The sequence below is a fragment of the Phaseolus vulgaris genome, chromosome 7 (genome assembly GCF_051622355.1).
Source record: "Phaseolus vulgaris cultivar YP4 chromosome 7, ASM5162235v1, whole genome shotgun sequence".
In the NCBI taxonomy this organism is placed as follows: domain Eukaryota; kingdom Viridiplantae; phylum Streptophyta; class Magnoliopsida; order Fabales; family Fabaceae; genus Phaseolus; species Phaseolus vulgaris.
In genome coordinates, this window is record NC_143504.1 from 7,123,657 (window position 1) to 7,135,788 (window position 12,132).

Genomic DNA, 12,132 nt, shown 5'->3' on the forward strand with positions numbered 1-12,132 from the left:
AAACAAGCTTTTTTTGTTGTCCTGGGATAGAGGTACATCCGGGAGACTATGGTTAAGGAGTAACACTAGATAGTCCAACCAACACAACTACAATCCTAGATTCCCACTATCCTTGGCAATTTTGTATTTTAAAACATGATGCATCTATAAAAATTTGTAAAAATTGTAAGAATTTGGAAAAGAAGATTGAATATATGTTAAATATCTGTCCAATTTCATAAGGGTAGGAAAAATCATGAGAAGTATTTGTTTAAAATATAAAACTTGTGTAATTAAATTAAGTTAAAAGCTAATACGAATTTGGAAAAAGACTTCTGAAGAACATAATCCAGAACATTACAGAGAAATCTTTTTTAATAAAAAACATGTGAAAGAGCATGAAATAAATGGTAGCTAAATGAAACAATCCTCAATTTCATTTACTTCCATTTATTTCTAAAAAAAACAAATATATACTATGCATAAGGAAAATGTGAAATCAAAACAATAAATTTTAAAAAACACAAAAACCGAAATTTTTTTCATTCAAAACTTTCTTATTATTATTTTAATATACAATGTGAAAATCAAAACAATAAATTTTAAAAAACAAAAAACCGACTTCTTTTTCATTCAAAAACTTTTTATTATTATTTTAATTTAAAATAGAATTACAATTTAAATATAAAAAATATCATAAAAAATATAAAAAAAATAATTATTATAAAATAACATAATTAATCTTATTATATATAAAATAAATTATAAATATAAATAATAATAAAAATAAAAATATTTTTTAATAATAAAGAAATAAATTTATATCATAATTATATTAATTAAAAAAAGTAAAGGTAAAAATAATAATTTTAATATAAAAATAAGTTTTTATCAAATATTTATTATTATAAATATTTTAATTAAAAAATAATTATAATTATAAATAAATTAATCAAATTAATTTTTTAAATATAAAAAAATTATAAATTTATATTTTTATCAATTAAAAATATATCACATAACTCACAAACTTTTATAATTCTTTTTACACTTTTCATTTTATTTACTTTAATTTAAATATCTTAATTTTCTTTAAAAATTTTCTTCAAATTTTTTCAAATCTACTCTTTATTTTCACTCTCTAATTCAAATAAAAAATATTAGAAAACTTTTCTATAGAAAAAGAAAAAATCAGAAAGAATCTTGTTGAGTGAGTGCAGACATGAGAGAGTCTAGACTCATATTCCTTTTCAGATCCTTGTTCCTTAGAGTGCCACATCCACAATTAACTAAGTACACATGTCAATACTATAAACCTAACAATGCCACACATCCTTATCATACTCACATTAACCTCCACTGCTCCACCGCTCACCATCCACCCTTATCTTCCATCTCTTTCGACTCCTCCTATCTTCATTCTCATTTTCCTAAATCAAAAACCAAATCTATCTCTTCCTTTCACACATTTTCACAAACAAAATGTCTGGTGGTGTTGGTCCAACTGGTTCTGACATTAGCTTACCAAGAGAAGAACAAGTTGATCACAAAGAACATCAAGAACATGTACCTCAAAAAGCCATCATCACACCTAGTAAATCAGGTTTCCCATCCTTCCGCCACCTCAATTGCTTGGCTGTGGTCATTGTCCTCTCTGCAAGTGGCATGATTGGTCCTCAAGACTTTGTTTTTGTGGCCTTCTCTGTAGTCTACGTTTTGTTCCTATCAAAAGTGGCTTTTCCATCTCTTCACTCATCAAAGGAAGGTCCAATTTTCAACCCACAAAACAAAATGTTTGCCCTTTATATATTCATAGCGGCCATCATTGGGCTTTTTGCCCCAATTGCTTATATCTTAGATGGAATTTATGAGGGTGATAAGGAAGGGATCAAGGCAGCTGCACCCCATGTTTTCCTCTTGGCCAGCCAAGTTTTCATGGAAGGGGTGACATACTCTGGCAGGTACTCAATTCCAATCAGAGCTTTTGTCCCTATCTTCTACAATTCAAGGAGGATTTTCACCATTGTGGATTGGCTCAGGAGTGAGATCAACAAGGTTAATGAAGAGCACAGTGGCTCTGCAAGGAGGATCTATGTGGGGAGAGTGCTTGCTGTAGCTAATATGGCCTTCTGGTGTTACAACTTGTTTGGATTTCTGTTGCCTGTTTATCTTCCTAGAGTTTTCAAGTTGTATTACTCTGCTCACAAAGACAAGGACTGATCAAGGACAAGGACCCTTCTTTTTCCTTGTTTAGAGTATAGTGTCTTCAACCTTAACTTCCTGCTGGTTAGTGTGTGATAGTATTTACTTAGTGAATGTATTTTGCCTTAGATTTCTTATTGCTGTTATTCTTCACCTTTTACATAGCAAATCAATGTTCTTCTTTTTTACATAACAAACAAAAACCGAATGCTGATGATAAGTGAGTGATCTTAAACTCTGATAACAAGAGACTGATGTGTAATGCTGATAATAAGTGTCTGATGTTCTCAGAAAATCGATGAGGAACTCAATTCTTGAAGGAATTGCCACTTTAGAATAAAGTATATTTACTTGATATTTAAATTATTAAGTTCTCAGCTTTTTAAAAGAATCACAACTTTGTGGGAAGTCTTTTGGAGAATGAAATAACTTTACTCAATATTTAAGCTTCTAACTCCTCTTCTTAAAGTCCATAGCAGAATTTTGTTTTGATCCCTCTTCTTAAAGTGGTATAAAGAGATCATGCAGGTAGGTTATAGGGAGAAGAAGAGAAGAGCTTGAAATTATGAATTGGAAAGTGCTGATTAAAACATTAATTATCAGTACTTGAAAGAGGTATTAAGCAGCTGTGAACATGGCAGGACTGACAAATAACTTTTTTAATCTCTAGAATTATGTGGCTGATTAAGGTTAGTTCCACAATTATGAATTAAAGGTTGAAAGGAAATTATGTAAATATATGGGGTCAAGAAAATGTTATGTAAAAAAAGTGTTGCTATTTTTACATACACCTTTAAAAAAATAAAACAATCACAACCTAATATATTAATATTTAACCATATATTTTTTTATTTAAAATATTAATATATACTATCATATTATTAAAATGAGTTATTGGTAAGGTGTGTTTTTATTTTGAAAGATATCAAAAAAGTATATTTTCTTCACAAAAAGGAAAATTATCATTGTTTTCTTTAACAACATTGCAACCCTTTTAAAGCTTCAAAATGTATATTTTGAAATAAAACAACATGATTGTTAAGAGTGTTTTATAAAATATGGTGGTTGGGGATAGGAGAATTGTTGGGTGATGGTATAAAATAGGAGAATTGAGGGATTGTATAAAATATAAGAGTTCATTTTGAATTGTGGTACAAAATATGAGAATTGTTATTCAGTGGTCATATAAAATATGAGAATTGTAAAAATGAAAATTAAGGAAATGTGTTTTAAAGCAAAGTAAAGCAAAATTGGGTAAAAAAATATATAAAAAAAATAATTTTGATGATTGTTAGAGAAATTCTCACAAATTATTCTTTTCAAGTGTTATAGTTTACTGTAAATTTTCTTTAATACTCTTGTACTTTCTTCTTGTGAATTTTTATAATAAAAAAAATCTATTTTAAATTGTATTAAATTATATTTTCTTTTTAAATTTATAATCAAAAATAATTTTCAAATTTTGTAATTCAAAAACCTAAAAAATGAATTTTAAACTTTGGTGTAACAAAATATGTTATCCACTTGGACCTAAAATCCAATATGTTCAGAAACATGGCCAATTTCTTCCTCCACCTCTGTAGTTTCTTCCTGCACCCAAATATAATAATTCCAAAACTATTCTTCGAAAAAAGGTGCACTTTTCTTCTGAAATATATAATTCGTTTTTTTTTCCTGAATTGTATAATCTCAAGTTTTTGGTTCTCCATCAGGAGTGTAACTAAAGTATTAATCACGTACTGATGTATTTATTTTTACAAATTGTAATGGGTTATATTATTAGTAGATCATATTTAATATGAATAATCATAATAATAAGAATTACTTAATTTGCCACATATTCTTTTTTTATCTTTAAATTTTAAATTTTTACCTTAGTCGGACGGACAGTCTTAAGGTGTTATCGGATTGTCTAAATTTTTACCTTAGTCGGACGGACAGTCTTAAGGTGTTATCGGATTGTCTGATCCCGACCGGTACATAAGGTTATTAACACATAAATATAACATATATAAATTATCAATAAATAAAATAATAATAATAATTTGCATGAATATCACAAGATTTGATTATTACTTAAGAAAGATTTGATTATTACTTAAGAAACTCATTTGTTCTTATTATTTGTTGTTTTGATGGAAGCTACACCTCAAATTTTTGTTTAAACTCTTAATGTAGTTATTTAGACTACTATTAACACTTTCTTAATTTTTTTTATAGGTTCATTTTAGTTTCCCATGTTTATTTGTTTTTTTCTATTCTACTTTTTGTGTGATATCACACCATGTTTTTTATAAAAAAAAGTTGAAAGTAAATAGAATAATTTTATTAAGTTATAAAAATATTCGATTGTACATTAATGTTAAAATTATTATATTATTATCATAAATTTAATTATTAAATAGGTAATATGTTACTTGAGGAAAGAGTCGATTGATTGAGTTTTTTTTTTCATACAAATATATGTACATGTGTTTCTGTGATTTATTTCCCATATAAACATGAAATAGCCGTTTTTATATTTGTTTTAAACTCAATTGTTGACTTGAAATATATTATATTTCACAAATTACTTTTTTAAGTATGAATTTTGATAGATTTTTCTTCTTCTACGAAGGAGTCAGATAATAAAGGTTATCGATTGAACAATTAATTTATTCTCTCCTCTACTCTTAACTCTCACATTTAGGTTCTCGATTAGAAGTGCACCTGTAAGAGGGATTTTGATTATAATAGACTTTTTTTTTTTTTATCAAAATGTAGTTCGTTTAAAAAAAATTACAAATTTAGGCAAGTCGTGTCAATTTGGCACGACTTCATATGCACAAATTGTCCCAATTAAACACGACTTTGCCATGTCATACTGAAGTCGTGTCAAGTTGGCACGACTTTTGCCCTGTTATACTGAAGTCGTGCCAACTTGGCATGACTTTTGTCATGTCATATTGAAGTCGTGCCAAGTTGACACGACTTCTGCCACATCATATTTTTTTTTTTAAAAATTTTATTGTTTATATATTGGGTACTAAGTTATGTAATGTTAAAAATTAATTTGATACATAATTTTCTAAGAGTGTTAGTTTTAAGGAACAAAAAATTGAATAATCGTGTATGGATCATGTTTGGATAATCAGCTTATTCAAACTTTGAGCCATTAACTCCTTAGGACATTACCGTCGAACATGGTTTCCCACTAACCAAAAAGTATATTTTGATATTTAATGTCTCATGTATGCAAATTTTTGATATTTTGATATTTAATGGCGCGGGACATGATCCATACACGATTATCTAATTTTTTGTTCCTTAAAACTAACACTCTTAGAAAGTTATGTATCAAATTAATTTTTAACATTACATAACTTATTACCCAATATATAAACAATAAAATTTTAAATATATATATATATATATATAATTTTATTCTTAGATTAGATTAAATGTGTGTCATAATTAACCCTCATATTATCTCATTTTTAAAATGTTTTAACTAATCATAATACATTGCATGATTCTATCACTTACGGATAACGACACATCCTGATCATTCAATACCAATTTTATTTGTGCAATTCTTTTAAATATTTTTTTTTGCTTGTATGGTAAATACAATTTTGTAATACTATATTCTTTCACCTAATTTGAAAAATCAAAATGTGATAAAGTCCAAACCAAATTAATCCACTTTTTTCCCCTACGAATTAAAGCTTAACACCTCTCAACCTATCAAATCAATTCCTGACCATGACACTACAACACTCTTGCATACTTTTCCTATGAACACAATCATTATTTTGGGTGGCAAAACTTGACCTATTTTGGAATCATTAAAATTATAATATAAAAATTTAAAATAACATTACTATACTACAACATCTTATACAAAAAGTCATCATGCAATTATTTATTATATTTCTGGTTATTTTTATTCACTAATGTAAAAGTAATAATTCCTCAGTTTTGACTGACTCAACAATGTTTAAATCAACGACTTACAAAATTCTATTCATAAGATGATGCCCTCTTTTCAGTCAAGACTTTTAATTAAACTGATCACACTCTAATTAAAAATAAATAAATACATAAACAGGAAAAACAAAATTTTGAAATTTTTTATTTTTAAATAAAATTTAAAATTATATATTTTCAAGTGAACAAATTATTCTTATGAGTATTTAAACTTTTATTTTTTATTGATAATTATTTTCTGAAAGTAATTGTTCCAAACATATGTTTGGTTAATGTATTCTTTTAATATTATTATAATGTAAAATAAAGAGTAATTTGGACAGCCAATGAATATAAGATATGATTATTATACAAAATAAAAATATCAAAGTTCTCATGTTTTTCTGTGATTAGAGAAGCACTGGATATAATAAATATAATATTATAAAAAGTAACAAAAATCTGTTTTTCTGAAAGCGGTAAATGTAATACATGCAGTATTACCTATTTATGGGTATATATTTCCACGTTGACTCAATTTCAGGAGGTGCAACGCTGGCAATCACAGTGCCATTTCTTCTCTTTATGTGATAGATTTTCTCATTTGTGTGTGAGAGAGAGAGATGTGGCCATTCAAAAAGAAGGGGGCTTCTGGGTTTTCATCATCATCCACTGCAGAGCAAGTCACTGAAGGTCTCGATGGAACTGGTCTCACTGCCATTGTTACAGGTCCCTCACTTCTTCTTTTCCATTTTTTTATTATTTTTCTTATATATTTCCCTCATGGATATCTTCCCCTTCAACCCATGTAAAAAAAATGTTTTTTTTTTCTTGATGACCTTTTTGTCTGTTTTCGCTGTTTTGTCCTTATAGTTGGTATGAAAAATCATAGTTTTTTCATATGTTTGGCTGCAATTTTTCTTCTATCCAGTTCAGTGTTTGACTGAACAAATTGAAAAATATGTAATCTCTGGTTCGATTGTGGTCTGTTATAGCTAGGCAGGCCACACGATAGTTCTTTTTTACCTATAAATTTGTTCATCTTGTTAATGAGTTTCTTTATTGTACCCTATTGTTGAATACACGTTTTGTGTGCTATATGCTGCATAGAGCCAAGGATTTAAATTGGGGTCTCAATTGAGGTTCAGTTTCGATCTTTGGTATTGCAAACAATTGCAGCTTATACAGCCAGAGTTGTGGTCAGGTTGCAGTCATAGACACTCCAAAAACCTTGACTTTGGGCCAAAATTACAGCTGCGGACTGATTTTTAAATTTAAACCTTCTGTATAAAAACTACTGGGAAGTAGTATACTTTATCTTTGCATAAAATACTGGCTTGTGGAGTGATTTTCAGGCCTTTTCAACGAAGATCCATAGCCGAAATTGAACTCGTTCCTTTTTGGAGTTGACTCTATAATTTCGCCCAAGAAAATTGCATCACTAAATGTCAGTTAAAGTGCAACAAATACCGGAGTCTTTGCATATGTATGCTTCATTGAATTCTTGCAATTAGCATGATAAATAATTCTTGGAATGTTCCATCGTTTAAATATGGTATGTGAACATTAACAGGAGCATCCAGTGGTATTGGCACTGAGACTACACGTGTACTTGCTTTGCGAGGTGTCCATGTGATTATGGGTGTGAGAAATATGATTGCTGCTAAAGATGTCAAAGAAACAATACTTAAGGAGATTCCCTCTGCAAAAGTTGATACCTTGGAGTTAGATCTCAGTTCAATGGATTCTGTCAATAAATTTGCATCAGATTTCAAGTCTTCTGGTCTTCCATTGAACATCTTGATGTAAGAAAAGGAGATGACATGAATCATATTATTAACTATTTAATCACTGTTTTTTAATGAAGTCGCTAGTTACTAGTTCTCTCTCATTATGTGTGCCTATGTTGCAAATGATATCTCTTAATCCTGATCATTCAAGAAAGCACAGGGGTAATATTGTTTTCTGGTTTGTTTAGAAACAACGCAGGAATTATGGCATGCCCTTTCAAGCTCTCTGCGGACAAAATTGAACTACAGTTTGCCACAAATCACATAGGTACGTTGAAAATCTGATTGCATAATTCAAGCTCCAACTGACTAAGTGTTCTTCCATATGCAAGTTCATTTGATTACTGATAGTGACCTTGCTTCATATTCACCGATATTTTATTCGATAACATTTTGTCATTTTGCAGAAGTTTGTAGTAAGTGTAGGTCATATGATTCATATCTTTATGATTATTTAGATAATTACTTACTCGGATGATCAATATAGAGTCATAGACGAATGAATCCTCCTTTCTTTTTCTCTCTTGGGTAAGTGGTCATAAGTCATTGAAACATTGAATGTCTGTATTACTATAGTTAGGAAGTTACGATTGTTTCAACCTATGTAATTGGGTGATATTTTATATTAAACATCAAGTACTACCTTTTTGTTCTATTAAATGCACAGACTGAGAGCATGCGGTAGAGATCTTAATACTGATTTTTTATTTAATATAATTTTTCAGGTCATTTTCTATTGACAAATCTTTTGTTGGACACCATGAAGAAAACTTCACGTGAAACTAAGAAAGAAGGAAGAATTGTTAATGTCTCTTCTGAAGCTCACCGATTTGCATATTCTGAAGGAATCCGTTTTGACAAAATTAATGATAAGCCAAGGTAATGTGTAACCTAAATTCAAATTAAAACAACATATGCTGTCGGAGATGTCATATCTGATAAAAAAACATGTTCATAGGATCTGTAGATTATTTTATTTTTTTATCAGGAATTGTATGCGCAGAAGGCATGATTTCATTCCTATGTAAATCAACATATTTATAGAACATGAGCAAAGCAGAAAAATATCAGTTAATAAATTGATAGAAGATAATGTCTAAAAAATAGGATAAAACAGATTTATTCTATCAATTAATATAACTTTTATTTAAAATAAAATGACACAAAAATCTAATATATTCTGTTTGTTAATTTGTTTGACTAGTTAGATATTCAACAAGATCAAATGCTCATGATTATAATTGTAGAACCTATGCACTTCTTAGTTGCATTTATTGTATCAAGAATAGAGACATGATTCTTGTAGTACTTGTAGAAATAAGAAGTGATAGGCAATATGCATATTTGATTATTTTTGCTTCTTGTTTACAGCTGAAACAATTGATTCACTTTAATTTTCTTGAAAAAGTTAAGCACGAAAACATGATCCTGTACCTGTAGTGTATGTCAATTGGAAAACTGTTATATGACATGCATATTTAATTATGTTTGCTTCCTTGTGTTCAGTTACAACAACTGGCGTGCATATGGGCAGTCAAAGCTTGCCAACATTTTACATGCAAATGAACTTGCAAAACGTCTCAAGGTGTGCTGGCTTCTCCTCTATAGTGGTGTAATGTACATATTATCTGGTGGAATAATTAATTAATAGTACTTTTATTTTGCTCCATAGTGCAACGTTTTAGCTGGCAATTAAAGGATGTTCTAAGTTAGCATTATTACCCTTGATTTATGTTAACTTTTGGCTAATTAATAAGAGATTGATGTCCTTAGTTTTATGTGTTCGGTCAATCGTCTCTTTCACTTTTGTCAGTTGATAATGAAATTGATATTTCTGATTGAGCTTAATCAGACTGTGGCATTCTATTTCAGTATTGTTTCTAATGTGAACAATTCTATTGTATTTTTGAGTTATCTTTTGCTTTCCTGCGTGGTAGGTTGCAATGGACTAGCAGATTCAGACTAGTGCGAAATTTGTTTCATCTTTTTGATTCACTCTGTTCATTGTTCTAAAGAATGAAACTATTTCATCGGAAGCTATAAAATTATTTAGGATTTTTCTTCTTCACACTACTCCTTTTCTACTACCTGCTGGTTATGCATTAGTTGTTCATTATTGTAAACCAAAGTGTTAATTAAAGCTTGCTATGTCTTTGGAAAATATGTGCTGACTTGTTTTTAGAAAAGTGGGCAATTATTGATGACCAATATTTGTTAGTCATCAGTTTCAGTGGAAATTTTGGGCAAATAGGTTTTCTGACAGCTTGAATTTTGAATCCCTTCTAGCAAATGCGATCATGTATCATCGTGTTACTTTGTCATTCTTCTTTTCTGTGGCTTTCTTTTACTTTGTTTGCTTGGTAAAGATGTCACTTTGTTTTCTCCACATTTGCTGATTTTTATGTATGAAATTTTTCCTGTTTCATCTTGAACAGGAAGATGGGGTGGAGATTTCTGCAAATTCTCTTCATCCTGGAACAATTACCACCAATCTTTTCCGTCATATGCCAGTGAACGGTAACTACCACTGTACTATTCATATCCTATCTAGGAATTGTATAGGTCATGAGATTTGCTATACTAAATGATTATTCTGCGTTATCTTGTCTATTTACTTTTAATTGCCTTTTAAAATGCAGTAAGCTCGCATTTGTATTCATTGCTTTTTGATCGGAAATTTGGTACACAAATATTTATCATAAACCAATGCCAAGAATGAAAATTAGTGGTAAAAATTTTTATTCAAATGAAAGAAACAAATGTTCTTATTGCTCTAGAACCAGCTCCTCAGCCAACTGACTTGGGGTTTATAAGGCCTTGAACTTTGATACTACCACGGGTAGTTTATGGTGTGATTCTTCGGATGTTCTTTTCATTCTACCACTCTTTTTATCCCCATAACCACTCTGCTAGGCCTAATTAACTAGCAAACTCAGCAGCATACCTTCTCTCCCCGTATTGTTCTGTTCTGATTACAAATATAGGGTGTATCTGGATTTTAGTTGGAATATTCTAACCAACTTTCAGTTTCCATTAAACATTGTATCAACATGTTTAATATTATTTTTTTCAGAGTAAAACTTACCTCAAATTCCAGCTGACTTAGAAACTACAATGAGTTTTTATTTTCAACTTTAATTCAGTTCAACTCAACTTAATTTTAATTCAAACACACAGAGACCTTCCAGATTGTGGGTTTAGGACTCAAGTCTCCAACTGTTCCATGTCTTGTTCAATATTTGCTGCTTATATCAGGTCTATGATCAAGTGTTTTATCAGTCAGCCCTTCTGAATATTGAATACGGGCATACTGAAGAAAATCTTGAGCATTCATGGAAGCACTTATCATGGTCACTCGGAAATGGTCTTCTAGTTTTACAACGCCTAATTTCTATATCAATTCACCTCCATGAAATTTGTTCAATTTTTCTATTGGAGATAATGACTAGCTGAGTTTTATGTGTATATTTCTGTTTGATTTGTGCAGGTATAGTTAGTGCTATTGGTAGACTCGTGTTTAAAAATGTCCAGCAGGTAATCATTATAAATGTTGGACATTATTATGCTGTTATTTAGGGCATTATTCTAGAACCCATATTTTTTTCATGATTACCAATACTCATTTGAGTTGCCAAACATTTATTTATTCTTGATTATATTCAATACCATTAAAAACATTTATTATGAAATTAACCTGAACATAGTTGACAACTCACCCAGGTATAGTGCCCATAAGGATTCAATGTCCCTCTTTTCAACCAAGAGGATTCAACATTCCTTGTGTTTGGTATGAGATTCTTCTGACCTTGCTTTGTTGACCTTGTAATGCAGGGAGCAGCAACAACATGCTATGTAGCATTGCACCCACAAGTGAAGGGAATTAGTGGCAATTATTTTTCGGACAGTAATGTGGCCAAACCAACCTCACAGGGTACTGATGCTGATTTGGCCAAGAAACTTTGGGATTTTAGCTTGAATTTGATCAAGTAAAAAACCCAAGTATTATTTGTCAATGGAGATAGCTTTAATTATAAGACTTCCTGTAACTTCTGTCAGAACTATCATCCCATGTTGCATAGGCATGAAATTTCTATCAATATTATAATCTATAATTTAAAGATCCTACTCCATTTACTTGGCACAGAATTTATACCAATTTGTATAACAATATAACTTTCAATATTGGATGACTACCTGGTAATGTACTTCTTTA

General features: G+C 29.9%; 2 protein-coding genes across 3 annotated transcripts; both read left to right on the forward strand.

Moving 5' to 3' along the window:
• The first annotated feature begins 1,256 nt into the window (after window positions 1-1,256).
• LOC137828578 (uncharacterized) lies at window positions 1,257-2,316 on the forward strand. Its single transcript, XM_068635209.1, has one exon. The coding sequence runs from the start codon at window positions 1,462-1,464 to the stop codon at window positions 2,197-2,199; it is 738 nt and encodes a 245-aa protein (XP_068491310.1). The 5' UTR covers window positions 1,257-1,461; the 3' UTR covers window positions 2,200-2,316.
• A 4,197-nt stretch (window positions 2,317-6,513) lies between these two features.
• Window positions 6,514-12,132, forward strand: LOC137830081 (short-chain dehydrogenase TIC 32, chloroplastic). 2 transcript variants are annotated; one of them, XM_068637197.2, is made up of 8 exons: window positions 6,514-6,858; window positions 7,703-7,934; window positions 8,108-8,187; window positions 8,645-8,798; window positions 9,426-9,504; window positions 10,355-10,436; window positions 11,407-11,453; window positions 11,751-12,132. In XM_068637197.2, the coding sequence occupies exons 1-8, from the start codon at window positions 6,753-6,755 to the stop codon at window positions 11,907-11,909; spliced, it is 939 nt and encodes a 312-aa protein (XP_068493298.1). In that variant the 5' UTR covers window positions 6,514-6,752; the 3' UTR covers window positions 11,910-12,132. The 2 variants fall into 2 exon arrangements, with proteins under 2 accessions (XP_068493298.1, XP_090161311.1); XM_090305185.1 differs by lacking the exon at window positions 6,514-6,858 and adding an exon at window positions 6,931-7,615.